The sequence below is a fragment of the Rhynchophorus ferrugineus genome, unplaced genomic scaffold (genome assembly GCF_030347505.1).
Source record: "Rhynchophorus ferrugineus isolate W39M unplaced genomic scaffold, kcgeb_rfMv2 rfM3, whole genome shotgun sequence".
Classification (NCBI taxonomy): domain Eukaryota; kingdom Metazoa; phylum Arthropoda; class Insecta; order Coleoptera; family Curculionidae; genus Rhynchophorus; species Rhynchophorus ferrugineus.
Window position 1 is genome coordinate 15,036,698 of NW_027472582.1, and position 21,275 is coordinate 15,057,972.

Here is a 21,275-nt window from a genome sequence, read left to right on the forward strand (position 1 = left end):
TGGCTTTACATCAGTTATGATATTTTTATTGTTAGTTTTAATGATCCTTGCAACCAATATTTAACACTTGTTTATTAACTGCAGTTTTTAATACTATTCTCATTTGTCTTTAAAACTATTGATGGATTGTTTTTGGATAAATAAATTATCGGCTTTAGACCAATATTTACCGTAATTTTAATGTTGTGTTGAATCCAAGGAAAATTCAAATACTTGGGTACGATTTACGTGTTTTTACTGTTATAAGTATATGAGTTTGTTTTGTTAGCTATAACTTGTGATTATTCGTAGTATTCTTGATATATACGAGAGAGCTAGAACAATTTCCTGGCCGTAATTTCCAAGAAGTCTTAATATTTAATGAAACTTAGAGTCAGTGCATCTGATAAGTGCCTCAGATGATAAACAAATCTCATTGACTTTGATACATTTCTAAGCGTAATTATTACTTTTTGGACTATAAGCTGAAAACATATCAATTTTTGTGTAATTTTTTAAATGAGGATTGATAGAGATAACTAGAGAAAATGTTCATCCTAATTTGGGTGCCAAGAACTATATACTACGTTAACTAATTATTTTGTATCATCATTTATGTGTAGTTTGTTGAAATGCAAAACAGCTATTGATTAATAGTATTATTATGGAAATAAATTATTTATCTGATATCTAAATCTGATATAATTGGACAGTAATAAAACCTTCATGATATTTTATATCAACGTCAATATGTTTTATGTATCCCAGCGTATATCTATTAATATATTATATGTATATGTATTATGGTAACTTCTTGTTATGTGAGAGGTGATATGGTAGGTGATACGTTATCAGAATACCATTCGATAGATGGCATGGTCAATTACTAAACATTGTACGAGGCTATCTTGATAATATATTAATTGTGACCTTTGCTAATTAAATAAATTATAACAGGACACATGCAGTATACGTTTGGTGTTTTGAATTTATAAAACAAACATTAATTTTTCAATAATGTAATAATATTATATTTATGATATATTATGTACAGAGTGACGTGAAAATATAGAGTATTAAATTGTTATATTCTATGAAATATAATTTATTTTAATATTATAGTATATAAAATGACTTTATTCTCGAATAACTTTTTCGATTGAAAAAACTACTTACTGTTTTATACATTTCGTATATTTGATCTCTGAAACACCAAGATTGAATCGTCACCTGTTTCGCATAAACACGGTTTCTTTTTGGCGAATTTAAGGTTATATTGTTTTTTATTTTTTGAAATATTCTAGTGACCATGTCCGTACTAATATATAGTGCAGCTGCAAGGCGCAGAAAAGTATTTTCAATAAAAACCTCGGTGATTTAAAATTTATTAAAACAAAGCGTTAAAACAACGTTTAACGGTTTATGACCCTTAATTATAATATTTTGAAGAATTTTCAGACGTTTGGTAAACGGACAACTTTTGAAGGCTCATTCCGTTACATGTTGGGAATTCTCTAACAGCATTCTATCTCTTTTTAAATAGAATACAATGACAAGGATAATATTGTCTGACTGTAAAACGAATTTACAACTTTAGACAGACATATATTGACACTCGTGTCACTGCTATTTTGAATTGACTATATTTAAATGTTTGTCTAGTTAGTAAAACGAGTATAGTTTAGTGTTATCGTGATAAAAGATAATTTTTTTCTATTAATTTGTTAGGATTTTCATTGATAATTTATGGGAATCCAATTGTATTGCAGTTCATTTTCTATTAATTCTTGTGAAATTTGTTCAAAACCGTTTATGGTCGAAAACGAATATACTTCATTTAACATAATAACTATGAAAATCAGCTAGAAAAACATGCAATTAATATTATTTAATTTGAAACTAGTTAAATGATCATATATTTGCTAAGTGTATTTTCCGTGAAATGACGGATTCAAGATTCATAACTATGCTGATACTGCAGTTTTAAAATTAATTTGAATATGTTCGATTTAAGACACGTTTACTAGCCAGTACGTCACAATGACACCTGAGTAACTTACTCGATATTCTATGGTATGTGCATTTTCTTTTATTTTGTTATGCATATTTTGTTTCAGAGCCGCTCACTATTTAAAATCGTGTGTATGTATGTAGTCATTGTAACTTCGCAAAATTCGTTTATATTTCTATATTAGTTAGCTAATACAAAATATATATTGATTTAATTATTAAATTAATATAAAAAAGTACAAAGCTTATATTGTTTTTACAGTACTTATTACTTGTTACTTTATATTTTCGCCAAAAAATATGAGCACAAAAGTGGTTACTGTTTTTAGAATTAAACACATGCATCAATTCCAGGACCAGTTTGTTTGTAATATGTTTAGAAACTAATAAACTATGTTCTCAACAGTTTATGGGCTTTATTCACTTATTTGAGTTACACATTATGCTAGATGATTTAAATTCTGTTATGTACACACACTTCTTGTTGCTTTACCAAATTGCTTTATTCTCTCTCTTATACATATGTTAACCACTACATCTAACTATATCGAGGATATAGTTGAACTACTTTTATCCATAGAAGAAAGAAATATTGCCCACCGACGTATAAACCACAAAGAATAAAAGCGTCTTTACACATAAAGACCCAACAGTTACGGAGTTCATTGTTACCAAAAAACATGCAAGATGTCTTAAATATTATAAAACAAATGACCACACATCATTAATTTGGTAAATGGTAATCCATTTAAGAGAAAATTTCAAAAATGTCTTGGATGAACTGAAAGAATTGAATAAAACAGGAGTACAAAGAAGAGAGAAAGGTTGATAATAAACGCGATATAAAGAGAAAAGATCAACATGGAAGGAACATTGAAAATTATAAAATAAGACTTTGCTTTTTCTCATAGGACGACACGTTTCTTGAGAATACGGATAATTATATTATATTAAACAAGTTGCTATATTAGAATAAAACGAATAGATTTGTAAAATATTGTTTTATATACAAACTATTAACGATTTTTTTTTCTAAATCTAATATACGTTCACTTGCATATCCAATAATATACAATGACTTAAAATATTGTGGTTGCCAGAGATGCTCCTGATGAGATGACGATTTGTTTATAGTCAGTGTTTGAATTGAGAGGCCTGAAAACTATATATTTGAAGCAAATCTCCTTCTTCGGAAAGTGCCAAATTGCTTCATCAATTGCAATTTAAAAAACTCAAACTATGTATAGCGGTGATAAAAATACAATATAGAGGCATCAATGTTTTTTAGAGGAAGTTATTTTCCTGACGTCTTGAATGTTATTTTCGTTTTCAATATATTAAAATAGCCGGCTTGGTTGGCGCAGTGGTAAAGGCGACATGAGGGTCCACCTGCTGTTGCGATAGTCGCGGGTTCTTATCCTGCTGGCGAATGGTCGTAAATTTATGTTTGTGTGATTATTTAAGATTTGTGATTGTCTTAGACAAGAGTGCAAAATCCGGCTGGGTAAAATCGGATGCCTTTTGGTAATGAGGACCGTTCGGAGTCTACGTTAAACAGTAGGCCCAGTCTAGATAAACCCTCGTTGGTAAAAAAAAGTCTTTCAAAATACTTAAAAAATATTAAAATACATAGAAATCAGTTAAAAATATACTATATATATTGAAAAACAGCATTTTTGCGGACCTATGCAGTTTATTACTAATATCTTATCTATATTAACGTTTACAGTTATCATTTTGGAGTATTATCATAATTCGGTAAATTTACAAAAGTTATTGAATAAAAATAATTAAATATTTTTATTTTTAATAATTAGTTCGGCACTATGCCAAAAAATAAATCCAGCTGCCGTGTATACATAACGGTATAAATAAATTCAATAATAACAATTAATTAAGCGTAATAGTCTATAACCGATATTGTTAATCCGTTCACCGCAGGTTCACCGTTAAGTATATTTGAAGTGGATTCGTTTAATCAATAACATAAATCATAAACCTGAGAAATTGGGGCGATATAATATTGACAATTATTTAATATAAACCGATATTTACATAATTACTTGATTAATGAGGCTCTTTTTTTATTCCAGGTGGATCGTTTGATTTTGCGTGCGATTTTTTGTCTCAACAATGTTCATGTTCGTCAAGGATGTATATATAAGAGAGGATAAAGTGAGATATTGGATATTGAAGACTCAGCTATTATCTGAAGTGCAGGAAAGTTCTAATTTAGGATAAAGTAAGTACAAACAAGAAAACTGCCAAAACTATTTTTCTTGCTACAGAAAACACGTTATTTACAATAAATATATAGTTAAAATTTTGTTATTTTCGTCTTTCCATTGTATACAATTTACCCATGTTTTCGTCTTTCCATTGTATACAATTTACCCATCTCTCAGGTAATTTATGAATACCATTCCGAAAAGAATAGTTACCCCTTTCCCCATGGAGGAGGTTTATCGATCAATGCACAGTTGAAATTGATCATTTGTTATCGGAACTGATCGGTATTAAATGTTTCTCCAGGTGTCAATAGTTCATAATAATCAACACCAACTAAGTCTCGCCATACACAGATCATAGTTTTGCAATAAAAGATATTTGTTCGTTCAGCCGATGAATTCGTATGTGTATAGATGTTTTTTTTTCTTCATCACCCATTACTGTTCGATGCGGATAAGGCTTTCTTTCATACCTTTGAAGCAGCCCTTAACTGACGAATTTTGATCACTGCCCTTCAATTCATGTTAAGAAAACTTTGATCTGAAGTTCAGATCACCCACCGGTGATTCTGAGACTGAGTGAAAATATAATAAGAAAATATCAAAATCCAACGTTAAAGAAATTAATTAACCCAATGAAATCAAGGAAATGGTAGGTGGCAGACGAAAGTTATGAAAACGAACGCCGGAAAATAAAAATCTTTTAAACAATATAAACAAATGGTTGAAAAGGGAAATACAGAAAACGAAAATAAATCTATAACTATGAGAGATCTAATATATGAGAAGGAAACAGTTTATTCGCTCTGGAAAACCGCCGAATGCCTAAAACGACTATGTCTACACAGTCCACCTATAAGTATTAAAATCAAACAAAATTTATTTTGACTATAATTTTCCAGATATAAAATGTAAAAATTCTACGATTCAATTACTGATGTCAAAAGAAGTAACCAAGAAATCAAAAAGACTGCAGTTAAAATATAGGAAAATGTACTGGTGAAATGTAAGAAAATTACAATTATCAGTACATAATAAATTGCACGTCACAGGTAAGTCTAACAAATCAGTTAAAAATTCCCCGGCTTGACACATAGATGACGCTACTAGAATTAAATCCACATATTTTTTAGTTAGTCTTAACCCTCAAAAGATACGTGTATAAATTTAACAGCTGTCGGATCATTAGTTTGTAAATTATAGCATTTTGAGTGAAGCAACTTTTGTTATTGTGAAAAAAATGGATAAAAAGGAATTTCGCGTGTTGATAAAATATTGTTTTTTGAAAGGAAAAAATATAGATGAAGCAAAAACTGGGATTTGCGGACACTGTCCCAGGAAAATCAACTATCAAGGATTGGTATGCTAAGTTTAGACGTGGTGAAATGAGCACCGAAGACGGTGAACGCAAAGGACGCCCAAAAGAGGTTGTTACCGACGAAAGCATTAAAAAATCCACAAAATGATTTCGAATGATCGTAAATTGAAATTGAATGAAATAGCAGACATTCTATAGATATAAACTGAACGTGTACATCATATCATTCACGAATATTTGGGTATGAGAAAACACTGTGCAAAATGGGTGCCGCGCGAGCTCACTTTTGACCGAAACAAGGACGAGTTAATGATTCGGAGCAGTGTTTGAAGATGATCAAGCGTAATGAACCCGAGTTTTTGCGTCGATATGTGGCAACGGATGAAACATGGCTCCATCATTTTACTCGGAAGTGATGCGGATGAACACGGTCCAAAGCGTGGGAAAACGCAACAGTCAGCTGGAAAGGTTATGGTGTCTGTATTTTGGGATGCGCATGGAATAATTTTCATTGACTACCTTGAAAAAGGAAGGACCATCAATAGGAACTTTTACATGGCAAAAAGGACCAGCAATAGAAAGTAAAGATGGAAAGTCGTCCTCTTGAGTGGCAACGCTCGGTCACACGGTGCAGGGGTTGAGAAGGATACACAGTTGTCCAAAGTCCAATGGGAGAATCTGCCGCACCCAACGTAATTACCAGATTATTTATGAGATCGATAGAGCATACATTAACTGACAGACTGTTTAGATATTTAATATTGAAGAATTTCCATTACTAGATCGTTCTTTCCACACGGTATCGCTATGTTGTCAGAAATATAGGAAATAGTTGTAGAACATATTTTGATAGAAACTAAATTTTGATGGGAAAATATATGAATCGAATACAATTAAGCCTTTAATGATCTATATCATTTTATCTGTTCAACCTATCGCTGAATTGCTTCTTTCTATTCTCTGTTTTATTTATATATCTCTGAATATTCAAGCAGTGTTAATGCAAAATAAGTTAATGTTGCAGAGCGTTGAATAATATTAATAATGCATTAAACAAATTTAAAATATTAATTTTTTTCTGGGCACCCGGTATGATTTCGTTTTTTTTACTTTTCCGTTTTTCAAAATTTCTGTCTCGTCTCCGTGAATGTATAGAATCGCCCAATACATCAATAATAAGATTAGCCGATGAATAAAAAGTACATCAAACAATATAAGTTCAAGATCACATCGATCCGTTACGTATCGTATATTTCTTAAAAAAAATCTAGTCCAAGAAAATTAATAACTGTAACAATTAAACTGTCTTCGATACGACTTATATATCTATATATATATATATATATATATATATATATATATATATATATATATATATATATATATATATAAATATCCGTTATCGTAACGACCCCATGTAAGTCTCTGTCTCAATAGTGAAATTTACGCTAATTAATTAAATCGTAATAATAGCGAAATGTTGCCAATTAATTATAAACGTTTATTAATTATTGAAATAAGGTTAAGGTTTTTAATGTGTAAATATTTTTTAACGCAAATTGGCGTGCGTTTATATGTGTGTGTTCAACAGATTATATCTAAGTGTTCATTCTTATTATTGTGGATTTCAGTTATTTTAAAAGCGTTTCGTTGTAAGTCACTTCTAATTTATAGTTATAAAAATTCAGTGATAAGGTCGTCAAGTGATAAATATATACTTGTAAGTAATTAATTTTGTTCGATGTTGGGTAATAGCAGTCAATAAATATTAATTTTTATATATTAAGAGTTGTTAGACGTTTTTTATGCGTACCGTACACCCTATATAGCATCACTTTATTATAATCATTTGGCAAGTTTTTTTGGCAGCTCACAAGACACACCATCAAGTTAATGATATCATAAGTAATCACCTGATGATACTTTTTATTATTCGTTATTGTGAACTATGCTATAAAGAAAGTGGCATCTACCGTTGAAGTAATAAAAGCCTAAGGGAAGAAATATTATAATTTCACCATGTGTATGGTTCCGAGATTGTTGACAGTCGGGTGTCTGTAAGTTTAGTCTGACTGTAAGTCTTTCAATACGATATTTATTGCAAATTCTAGATGTAAATCTCCGAGATTGCATTAGGAATAAAAGCATTCGTTTAAGATGAGAGAATAATATAATGAGATAATAATAGAATGAAAGGCGAATTAATTCCTCGTGGGTTTTCCAGGTCTTCATAGGTGCGACGCCAGAACAGTTGAACCCAATTGCCAACTATGACGTACAACTGTCTACGAAGTATTACAAATACGAAAAAAGTTGAAATGAAAAGTAATTCAGTCGTAAATGTGCACATAATTTACCCAAAAGGAGATAATTAGAAATAAGAACGGTTTATTATTTAATTAAAACAAAAATATGATAAAATAGTGTTCCTGTTCATATTCGAACAATAAAATTTGAAAGAAAAATTAAGATTCCATAAACCGAGCCAAAAGAAACAGTGTGATTAGTTTAGTACGAAACGTAGGTACTACTTATATTTCAAGTTGCTATCTGACATTACGAATGCCTAATTTGTGAGTTTTGAATCTAGCGACTATCTCATCCTGCTTCAATCGAATGTCCTAGATGGTAGCGTATTGGGATCGGTTTTGTTCCTGATTTACACTACGGTTTTTTCAACTAGTGAGGACATAATGGCTGCCACCTACTATAACGATACTGCCGTCCTCTCAGTGCATTCTGGCCCAAAACTGTTTTGTTCTAACTTAAATTCTATTTAACAAAATAGAGAACTGTTTTAATCGGTGGGGAATATAGACAAACCCAACCAAGTCCATCCATGTTACTTACAGCTTGAGAAGATAAATCTATCCGTCGGTCAAATTATATAACGAAAATACCCCGTGAGATGAACATGCAAAATACTTGGTGTTGACTCGATATCTGCTACTTCTCTCCGGCTCCAAGGACCATGTTGAATTATTTGCTTAATTCATAAATCAATTCAGGAACTCTGGTTCAATAGGGTCAAAAATAAGTTATTCTTAGAGATGTGAGTGATTCACGAAACTGACATCAATTGGTTCTTCGGTATCTTTCTTTGAATAAAAGTAAAGTGTTTCTTAATTACTCATATTAAACTTATGTTTACAGTTACAATACAATGAAACACTATAAAATACCCAAAGTATCTTGGATCATATGGATCGATCTTATTTTACATACTTGACTAATAACTAGTCGTGAATGTTTCATGAATATTTTCATGAATACTTTATTGTGATTAGGTCGTGAATACTTGTCGCCAATGTTTGCGAACCCTTTTTTTTCTTATTCCAGAATGACCAGCTATAACCAGATTGTCTTTTGCTGATGTCGTTTCTGGTTCAGGATAGTGAAGTGTTTTGTGGGCAACAGAGACCCTGGGTTACGACTAGGATTGTCGTAGTTGATTATCTACCGAGGTATGTGGAAGGGTAGGAATGTTATCAGGGTGTTGCCGTGTTCTAAGGCTCCTATGGCAAACCTTACACTGCGCATGTCGGTGAAAGTCTGCGAACGGGATGCCTGATTCGAGGTGAGTGTTGACCTTCCTCATAAACCATGGGGCGTTGAGTAACCTTTTTGGATTGGAACACTAAGGAGAAGTTCAAGTTATCTTTCAGAAACATACCTATATTACACCTGTGCTCTGTAGAGGCAGACTGGATGGACTAGCCTTCTATAAAGATTCGCTTTCTGGGGTATTGGGAGCTTACTTTCTCTGTAGAGGAGTGGAAAAAGTAGACTATACACGCCATTGCCTTTGCAGATAGCGTGCTGGATTTGGGCTAACCATTGGAACCTGCTGTCAAACTGGAGACCAAGGGGGAGCTAGGAGGACTTTATCGATTTGGAGGCAATATGCGCGGAACTTCTTCTTGCGGTGGAACAAAACAGCCTGGGTTTTGCTCGGATTTATCTACAGCCGCAGAATTTGTAACACACGACTGTAACTGGTTTTGAAAAAAGCTGTATCATCTACGTAAAATACTGTGTGGGAATGTTTGTAGAGTGGAAAATCAGCCATGTAAAGGTTGAACAATTGAAAGGACCTACCGTCCAATTATGAATCTATCAGGGAGATTAGGTCATTCGGTAAACCAAGGTTTGAATATTAATCCGTTGTACCATACTTGATCGAAAGCTTTGGAAACATCTAAAGAGATGGCTCCAGCTTTTCGACCTTTTCTTGATGCCTGGTGGATTGTTGCTGCGACGCGAGCAGCTTGATGAAGACTTGAGTGTTTGGCGTGAAGCACGGACCTTTTGGTTCGCTCTATTTAGGTGGTGTGTATGTCACATCTACTTTGAAACTATACGGTATCTGACAATCACCTTACCTTAGAATCAGTAGTCTACCAAGCAATAGCTATTATCGTCCCGTTATCTAAGTGAACTAGGAGCTACTAAGAACAGTATTCTAAGCTGAAAAGTTGCCACATCCCAGTTTCAGCAACAGATTTACATAGTAGCTGTGTCTACAGATGGACGCTATCTCATAAAAAATACAACAAAGTGTTTAGAAGTTGAGTAATTGTTCTGAGACAGATTGCTATGGTTAGAAGAAAACAATTTAGTGATTAAATTAAACTAATCGTTGAAAGCTTTCGAGTGATCATTATGACCTTTGATGTGGATTGTAAAGAGAAGAATATGTTAATCAATTTATTGCGAAATTGATGATTGCTATTAGATATTGCTAGTAAAATCAATTACCGTACCGTTATTTGTTTATTGATGCTGTGAAGATATGTCATGCTAAAGTAAGTTAAAAAAAGAAAAATTATTTTTTTACTATTAGGCTCAAAATATAGATAATGAAGACCATATGAAGTTATTATTATTATTAAGAATATAATTTCAAGTGCTATAAACACCTCTTTTAAGGTAGACGTCTATTTTCCAAGAACTAAGTAAAACAAATGATGAATTCATTTCATGTCGATGTTTAATAAGAAATTATCCTTATGAAAAATGTAATTATTGAAACCAATGTTTTAGAATTGGTGATTTTGATTTGAGCGTGTCTTGTCCATCTTAACTGGACAGCCTTGAATGTCGGAAGAGGAATTGCTGGATGAAAAGCTAAACATAAGAATTTGTAGACTATGTTAGGTGCAATTTGTCAACTTTATATAATAGAAATCTAAAATTATGAATATCCTGAGACCAATTACCTTTGTTTTAGCTGGATTAAGTGGAGTTGATTATAAAATATGTTAATGAGTACTAAATTATGTACTAATGAATACTAAACCAGACACTGAATTGCAATACTACGCTCAAATATACTGCATGTAAATAAACCAAATCAAGAAAACTTAACACTCTTTACATGGATTACAATTGCCAATGTCGTTGCATAACAACGAGAATACCGCTGCACGATTTTATGGTTACTTCTTTGTGCGCCTCTTTCGGCTAGTCGTAGCAGAAGAAATACGCAAGTAAAATAACTTTTTCGTTGTTGGTACCGTTGAGTAGACCGGAAAACTTCAACACGTTGTTACGGGATTCTGCGATTTATAGTCCGTTTGACGCCTTCGTTTTCAAGTCACATCGACACTGACGAAATCTTATCGCTGTGAATATTCAATTCACTTAAATGTTGACATTCGCGTTTCCTTGAAACTGCAGTATATTAATTGTTTAATTATTGCTGGGTTTTTAAAGAACGCCATAGACAAGAAGATTCAAAATTATATAGGCGATTTACGGCGATACAGTATATAGACAATGTATGCGATACAATATGTAATTTATTTTACGTAATTTATGTTATCATAGAATTTATAGAAAAGCCTTTAGTGCAGGTAGTATTTGGATAGCATTAAAATTACACAAATTTATAAATTCGGTTAATCTTTTGGGCCCTAGCAGATCAGATAACGATTCTTCAATTCAATTTTGCTAGTAGTTCTTGAGTTTGTTCTTCATTTATTCTTTTGTTTTGTTGTCTGTTTTGTTCAAACCACGTGGACCCACGTATCGAAACAGTTTTCAACTTCTGTTCATCTCTAATTTATACTTTTTTAATTCAATAAATGGATATATTATAACGAATTTATTGAACTAATTTATTGTTATTTGGAAAACTAGAACCAATTTTAAGAAACGGGCTGCTGATTTGGCTTCAGGCCACCAATTTACGTTATAAACAGCATTTGCTCTCTCAGGCCCAAACCGTGTATACTTGTGTCTTATCTGTTATATGCCATATTTTAAAGCACATGGCACACATATTACTAGTTATTTAGATATTTTATTATTTTGTTATAATAGTATTTGCTTCAGTTTAGTTTTTAAGATTCATATCTAACATCTAAGCTTAAGTAAAATTTGATGAATTTCTACCAACTGGTGAATTCTCTTTTAGGTTTTTGTCCTTTTAACCTTCAGGTAAGTACAACATGGTCGAGCAGTTGTAGTATTTCGACGTTTTTGTGATCATACAATATTTCTTTGATGCTTGATTGGTTTGAATGATGCTTTTCGCAAACTTTTTAATTTCTCTGGCAGTTAGTACCCTTAAATCTTTGTGGATGTCTCCATTTCTAATGTACTAGCGTAATGAGCGTTAAAATGTTATGGAGAATATTGTTTTGGTTAGTTAGGATCATATTAATAATATATTTCTTTGTTATTTTTTGTTTCTTATTAGATCTATTAGGTCCACACAGGTTTCAAGATTTATTTTTATAATAACTATTTATTGTGTATTGCTAATTCGGATTATCGTCCAAGCTACCGCTATTTTTTGGACTTTGTACAAAGCTTGGTCCTTTTGTTTGCCATGTTCTTTCCACTTGAACGTTCAGTGTCATGCCCAATTATTTAGCTGTGTTGGCATATATCGCATTTTATTTGGTATTTCTAAATCTTCTTGGTAATATTATTGATAGCTGTTTGTGCTCAGTCTCGTCTAAGTGATTACTTATAGCGAGTAGTACACTATCATCAGCCTCCCCGGTCTATCATAGTAAAACACATTTTTTTTGGCAAAATTAGTTTCTTTATTCAACATAATTCCCTTCAAGGGTGATACACTGATTATAGCGACCTTCCAACTTTTCGATACCATTTTTTTAGTACGATTTGTCCTTTGCTTCAAAATAGTCAAATTAAAAGTCACCGGCCTGACACATAGATGGCGCTGCTGCAATTAAATCTATATTTTTTAGTTAGCCTTAACCCTCAAAAGATGCCTGTATAAATTTGACAATTGTCGGAAGTTTAGACATGGTGAAAAGAGCACCGAAGACGGTGAACGCTGTGGACGCCCAAAAGAGGTTGTTACCGATGAAAACATTTAAAAAATTTTGAATGATCATAAATTGAAATTGAATGCAATAGCAGACACTCTAAAGACATCAACTGAATGTGTACATTATATCATTCACGAATATTTGTTTATGAGAAAGATCTGTGCAAAGTGGATGCCGCGCGAGCTCACTTTTGACCAAAAACAACGACGAGTTGATGATTCGGAGCAGTGTTTGAATATGATCAAGCCTAATAAACCTGAGTTTTTGCGATATGTGACAATGGATAAAACAAAGTACAAATCGTACTACAAAAATGGTATCGACAAGTTGGAGGGTCGCTATAATCAGTGTATCACCCTTGAAGGGAATTATGTTGAATACAAAAAACTTGCCAAAAAAATGTGTTTTACTATGGTAAACCAGGAACTTTTCATTTAACCTGTTAAGTTGTTTTAACGGTGGGTGTAACAAATTAAAAAGTAAAGTTTGTAAGGTGTAAATGATACATAGTGTAGATCTTAATCAAACATTTCCTAAGTTGAAATATTAACATTGTTCGTATTCGTTTAAATTAAACAAGTAGTTCAGGGCGATACTGTTCATATTTTAAATCATCAGACACAATATATTTTAAGCCCGTAAAACTGATAAATATTGATGCAGAATATAAATTCCTATAGAATTTTATTACAAGGTTTCGGCTCGATCACATTGTACGATAATGAGTACAGCACATACACACAATACCAAATTTACTTTAAAAATAACACACTCAAGCAACAAAATCAACACTTAATTCAATGGAATCGTATCGGCCACAATGGGTACGTTCTTCAGTCTTAAATATCATTCACGGACTGACTTAACAGAAAGGCATACCCATAGTAATAAACATATTATTCCTTTGGTAGAGTGTATCATCAGAATGCACCATTGTTTGATTTAAATACATAATACATACGGAATTTATCGAAATACCCCTACACATATATCAATCAAAATATTTGTCAGGTTTTCTTGATCAGCAGTATCTATTGGTGAAAATACAAAGTATCAATGTAATCAAGTGTTGAACAACATAACTATTAAATTTGATGATTCTGACCTTTCTCTATATAAAATAACGTTTTTTCATATAGTATTATTGTGTTAGTTAGTGTATCGAGGAAGAAAGCAATGATTCTTCGTAAAAAATGAAGGGATTTCTGTAGTTGTTTGTCTGTGATTGGCCATGAACTTGAACTACTATAATCCTAACGGTAAGAACCTATGTGTTAGTCTAAGGGTACCATCCACATTAATACAGAGGTGGAATTCTTATGTCTATAAAATCTTGCTGTGCATAAGATATAGTATATTAGTAATTAACTATTTATTATTTCTTAATTAGTAGAAGTAATCAGATAGAGCACTGCAAGGTAGCACTTTCTAGTTTCATGTTTCCAAGTATGTTTTCACCGGTACTGCAACATGTGGTCGTTGCTGAAGAATAACACACAGTTCACACAGTTCTTGGCTCAAACGCTTTAAATTGTAGTCGATAGCTATTCTCACTGATGGCTTCATCAAGTAATGTCTTCAAGTCCTAGTCTTGACAATTTTTGGCCGTTGAGAACTCTCTTTTTCTTCGGTGTCACAACTACCATCTTTGAAATGTCTAGTATTCACATGTTGAAATCGATGGAGGATAGTTGCCGTAAGCTTCGTAGAGTGAGCGTTGACCTTCAGTCACCTTTTTTTAATAAAGAATAACCTCCCGCAAATGAGAGTTACCCGATAAAAATTCAAACTTTTTAAAAAATTTCCAACGCAAAACATGTTTTGTCGGTTACAAATGTATCTGATACGACCTAATTAATATTTTATAATTGTTCATCAATTAAATATTAACTATTTAAAATTAATTAGAGGTCTGATATATTCACCACATTTTTGAAAAATGATCAGAATACTTGCAGGCATATAATATATTAAATATAGTTAAAGGTTATGGGGCGACCATATGTTGCTTTATTTTCCAATTTATATTGTAAAATTGTTTCCGAGAATGCGACCAAGAAACAAATTTGTAGTTATCGATGAAGGTATGCAAACCGTCCTGGGTTTTCAACTATTTATCTATTGATAGAAATGGCAATCAGATGGATCTGTCAGGTCTGGTAAATATGCTGCATACGGTAGAACTGTCAATCACTGTCTAATGATGTTTTCACAAAACTTAATACATTATTGCAAAAATATACCCTTCATCTATCCCTATGGTTTCTCATAAAATGTCCTATGTTACTTTGGCCTAGGATGTATTCACTTAAGCTCTTGAATTTTTCTCGCTTGTTGCACAGGCTTGGAAATACTGGAGTAATTTATAATTTAACATTTTTGAAAATGTAAGGGACAATATCGGCACATACAATAATATAAGGGCCATGTTTGTGATTTAGAATAATATTTAGAAGAAATTCCTTGCTGTGAGTACTTGAAAGTTTTATTGTAAAAACATCTCATTTCAATGTATACTATTTGCAGTTATAAATTTAGTAGTATCATAAAAGAGAAATGAAGATATGGCTCATTATTAGTAAAGCATAAGTTTATATATATATATATATATATATATATATATATATATATATATATATATCTTTGATAACAAAACATTTTGGGCCCTAGCAGATCAGAAAGATTCTTAAAATCATTTGATGCCCTCAACCCATGTCTTCAATCCGTGTATCAATTTTGGTAGTAGTTTTTGAGTTTGTTCTTCATTTATTCTTTTGTTTTGTTGTTTGTTTTGTTCAAACCACGTGGACCGACGTATCGAAACAATTTTCAACTTCTGTTCATCCCTAATTTATACTTTTTTAATTCAATAAATGGATATATTATTTCTGACGAAGTAGTAAAATAACGAATTTATTGAATTCATTTATTGTTATTTGGAAAACTAGAACCAATTTTAAGAAACGGGCTGCTGATTTGGTTTCAGATTCTTCTGAAGTTATTTGTGCAATAATTGTCCATCACGAGATGGACCCAGAGTTAAGTTGTAAAAAAGTGATCAAAAAAGTTTTGTGAAAGAAACCGCATGCGATTCATAAATATTTATCTTTCGATGTTTTACTCAAGATTGGGATTTCACCTGTATAAAATTAAATTAGGACGACGGAAATGAAAATAACTGATTGAAGAAAACTTGCCCTGGATTTGAAAGTAGGTATCAAGGAAACTAAAATTATAATTTGAAAAGTGAAAAATAACAGAGGTTCGAAACTTATTGGAAATATGGGTAATACTTTCAATAATGAGTATTGATTGATGCAGTCGTCAAGATAACGGGACGGTCCTCCCATTATTGCAATAGTCGCGGGTTCGAATCCTGCCAATTAATATCGTAAATTTATTTTTGTGATTGTTCAAAAGGCAAAATCCGAAAAGGAGCCTACGTTAAGCAGTAACTTCAATTCTGATAAGCCTTAGTTAGTGAAAATGAGGCTCAGGACTAAGGAATAAACTACAACAAAACTTCAATGATGAATGTTATAATTCTTTTAAAATAAGGCATTGGTTTTGCAAAAGGAGGCTTTCATGAGTAATTCAGGGTTATTTATTTAAATCTAATTAAATGAATTTTATCAATTCTCGATTCGCTAGAAATCGAAGGTATTATATTAATTATAAAATTATATTTGTGTGTTGCACTATGGAATAGAATTACAGATAATTATTAGGGGAGTGTTTTAAATTGTTTTCTGATAAAAGCCTATCCTATACAATTAGTTACCTAACTAGCTCATCCATGAACAATGTCACAATGACTATTTTCAGTATCTATTAAGATTGCTTTCGATATATAGTGTGATGTATCCCTTTTATCTGTTTTAAATTTGTTAGTTTATTTGGTAATGGTTAGTAAGATTGATTCTACTAATTTTATTAATTTCCACAAATAAATTAATTTTTCGAAAAAAAAATCAATAATCGTTCTGCCTGTGATTATTTAAGATATTGTTATGTGTACCTGTTATAACATATGTTATATAAAATGCTAAAGACATCTTCACCTATGCTGGATTCCAACTCACTTCGAAACTGAACCATGGGTTTTACACTTTTTGTTAGATTTTTCTCTTAATTTAATATTTGACTAGATGACCTGGTGAACTTTGCATCGTCTATATCTATCTTGCAAATTTTCTGCGATAAGTCTGATGACAATATTACGACTGTCAGATGGCATCCAATCCAATGATATCTCCATAATATTTTGACGTCATTGTTCTGATGAAGGAACGTTTGAAATTATTGGACCATAGTTTCAAGTGATTGTGATCTTAATTATTCCGCATCCAGATTACCTTTCCAGAATAAATTTGCAAGAATTGATGATCTTCATCTGGTAGTAGTAACAGCGCTCTTAGTAAGTGATACATTTGTTCTTGTATTTGCAATTGTTTAAAATTTTTTTAGCTTCTACAAATATTCCTTTCTGATACTCATTTGAATGTTGCCAAAAAATATTTATAGTATACTACCTTGAAATTGAGCATACAACAACCATGTTCAACATATGTTGTGCCAAAGGGTGTCATTTGGAAAATTGAATGTTGACCACGAAGTGGATAGAATCATTTCCCACCATAGACTTAACTAAAGAGGCTAATGGATCTGTTGATGGGGCCGATTTTGGCAATTTTACTTTTTTATTGACTTTTAAAATTGCCTTATAATAATGACAAACAATTGGTGTTTCCCCGACTGTCACTGATTTGTTGGTATCGCATGGTAGTTGAAAGTTGCTCATTTATGGATTACAAGAGCACAGCGTTTGTAGAATCGCTTAGTTTCATTGTGTCGTGTTCGCTGTTGTTGTGTTTGATATATACCAACTCGTTGCATATCCTCTTAATTTCCAGTCAGTCTGGAACGCAACTGTGAAATACCAATACCAATTTTTAAATACAGCAAAATCGAAAATAGCTCAAGCTTTAGCTAACGAACAGATATTCATCTAATATGCATTTATGAATCTATGAATTTTCTTTAAAAACTGTTTTATTTAACAAAAAGAAAAGGCGACTTGTTGAACGGTGATACAAAACGATTTTAAGGGTTCTTATCCATTAGAAAGCAAACCAACCCGTCTCACTCGTTCGCCAGTCGAGTAGTTAAAAAAAACAGATGACCGGATAGTCTGGGCGGTATTACATAGCACCTCCATCCTAAAGAAACTACTAAAAAGTTATATGTGGTGGTTATTCCTTCTAGACGGCTTACAGTTGTTATAAACATTGTTTTCATGTATCGATTGTACCTTCGTCCTCCAGTTTCCTTTTGAAGATCTTCGAGACGATTTAACTCGGCTTTATATTTTGCATTCAGGAAATTTTAACCACAACTTATTGCGTGAATGAGTAATCCCAATAATGTAATTATTTTTCTATTTTACAGGTCCAAGAGATATCGTGTCACAGTGGAGGCTAATACACATAGTACAAGAAAAAATGGTAAGGGCACGTTGTACGTACGTGTTGACTTTGGGTGCTATAGCGTGCTTGCTGATGGTTATAGTGATAGTGTGGGTACAATTTAGTCAAGGTGCTTTTGATAAACCTTTACGTGCGAAAATATCGAACAGAACAATGATAGTGGGTGCTACTACGAAGATCAATCATCGAATGTATCAACCTATGCCACATTCGGAAATACAAGAAACAACGAAACGAAAAGGTAAGTTAGTTTATTCACATCTATTACATTTAACATTATTTTTTCTATAATACATTGACAGTTATTAAAACAATCATATAGTCAATTCAAGTGTTTTTGTACATACGTCATCAAGATGTTTAGTGTATCGCCTGCCGCAATTGGAAATTCGTTTTAGAATCAGAGAATATTTTCCTTCTATTTTATTCTATTTAAAAAGAGAGACAATGCTGTCTGATTAGTCCGAAAACGTAAACGAATAAACCTGTAAAAATCGTCCCGTTGTCAGACGTATGCAAATTTCTTGAAAGCAATGGTGACAAGAGGTTATAACTCTAACCTATAAGCTACTGTGGGTTTATAATTAACTGTAGTTTTTGGATGTACTACAATGTTAAAATAAATTATATTTGATAACAGTTTTGTTCAATTTTTTTATTTAGATTAGAATTTTATTGTATATCAAAGCCCAACTGAACTAAAACTCAAAGTTGATGCGGCAACATTGCGACGTTTTGACGTCACAAATTTAGATGACGTATTTTTTTTTATATAACATCTTTATTACATACGCTTAGTACAATCTTAATTATTATTATTATTACAATTAATTTATTACTACTTTTCCTATGTGCTTGGATTAATTAGCAAGCAAGACGAGTACGAGAAAATACATCAGTATGTATTCCTCAATTATAAAATTATAATTATTTATTAATTATTAACTTATAGCTATAGTTTACACTAATAATACACACTAAATGTTCACACAAGTTCGTATGGTTTTGTTCGTTTCAGTCTCCTGACATCCTGTGCGCTGTCCAGCAGTTGTATTGCTTCCACGTTAGAATGATTTAGTAATCTTCTTTCGTGTTTCAAGGCGAAATCCTGCACAACTTCGCAAATCCATTTGATTTCCAGGTCATCGTGCAGTTCTTCATTGGTTACAAAGCGATAGGCATTGGTAATCAATCGAAGAATCTTGTTTTGACAGCGCTGTATGACTAACTGATTTGAATATTTAGTGCAACCCCATATTTGCACCCCATAGGTCCAAATTGGCTTTATAATTGTATTATAGATCAACCTCTTTGATTTTAGATCAAGTTGGGAGTATCTTCCGACTAACCAGTATAGTTGTTTTATTTTGGTTCTAATGTGTTTTGCTTTTTGTCTAACGTGATGCAGATGACGTATGTACAAAATATCTTTGAATAGAATATATATAACCTAGAGAATATAATAATAACAAAAATCTTAATATTATTTTTCGTGTGGATAGTCGATAGAAACTTTTATCTGTTTCAATTTTAAGTACGTTTAACTAATATAACATTAGTTTCTCACCTTTTGAGCGACTACCATTGCATTTGTTCTATTAAAATAAGATTCGGAGTCTTTCTCTTAATTCCCGAAACGACGATAAAATCGTTAAAAGCGACAAAAAAACTAGTTTGGTAGTTTTTCATTCTAGTTTTTTTTCTTGTCTTGGCCATCTCAAACTTGACTATCGTAGCAATATTATAAATAATCATTAAAACATTGGTTTGTTTTAGTAAGCGTATAAATTAGTTTCAAAGGTTGTTTCGAAATTTGAAGCTCGTGAAAGGGAAATTGTGAAAAATCGGTACACTCTGTTTTATTCAAAGTATTGTTCATTAATAGCCGCTTTTTCCAATTTTTGATGAAATTTATGGATTCTATATCTAAAGAACAATAGAGAGTGGATGGGATGTCCTGTATGAAGAACAACATTGTTTTATCTTTAGTCGTATTTCGGCCGTTTTACGCTTAGTGCTCTGTTGTGCTCTGCAAACACAATTGTAGTCAATACCGAACCCCTATAACTTTTTTCGGGTGTGCACTTTTAAACATGCCAAACATACACTTTACTTCGCAATTGAAGTTAAAACTTAGAGTTAGAAGTTAGATATAAATGTATCCTAGGCGATTTAATATACAGTGATACCGTCTGTTATGAATCCTTTAAAATTAATTTATAGGCCTGTACTATCATCTTCTTCCCTTGTGCAGTACTTTTGATAAGTAAATTTGTATATCCAAATTTTCAAATTCATGACGAATATACTTATTTAATGATTTATTTTTCGAAAAGTGTTTACTCTATTTATTTTATTTTGACTATATATTTTGACAATTTAAGCTGACACAAATAGATAAACGTGTGAACTATTTAATAAATAATCATTTATTTAACATGATTAATTGGGTTTATTTGGGAATTCTGAGTAACTGTAGAGTATTTTGACTCTCCAATCTCGATTAGTCTATTAGTTATAAAGATAAGTATATGTTATACTTTTTTATGAATTATTTTCATTCTACCACTATCGGAGAGTAAAAATATGAAGTTCATCATTGTTCGTTTAAATGTATAACACTTAATTATGTTGTTGACTTGTGTATCGACGAGGGCTAAGGGTATGCGATGAACTAATTATATGTGGATAATTTATTGTCATTCTTCATGTAAATTAGTAGTTTAAAAATCATTTAATAAATTGGAATCAATGTGCCATTTTTTGGTGAAATTGTTCACCTGTATCATATCTATTATAAAATGTTAATGTTATGTGTCTTCGGTTATATTATATCTATGGATTTGGTGATTGCAACTTTTCTGTTAATTTTTCACTGTAAAAAGGCATTTATTGGTATAACATATGAAATATTTCTTATCTTTCTGGCAGCCAGATCATATCACAT

The 21,275-nt window shown here is 31.9% G+C and overlaps 1 protein-coding gene across 3 annotated transcripts in view; it reads left to right on the forward strand.

The window, feature by feature from the left end:
* Positions 1-21,275, forward strand: part of AdamTS-A (ADAM metallopeptidase with thrombospondin type 1 motif A) — a 367,686-nt gene that overhangs the window by 46,574 nt on the left and 299,837 nt on the right. For all 3 annotated transcript variants that reach the window (XM_076401036.1, XM_076401039.1, XM_076401037.1), the window contains exons 2-3: positions 4,083-4,231; positions 18,291-18,569. In XM_076401036.1, the coding sequence (XP_076257151.1) occupies positions 18,344-18,569 (226 nt within the window). In that variant the 5' untranslated portion in view covers positions 4,083-4,231; positions 18,291-18,343. The remainder of the gene's footprint in view (positions 1-4,082; positions 4,232-18,290; positions 18,570-21,275) is intronic.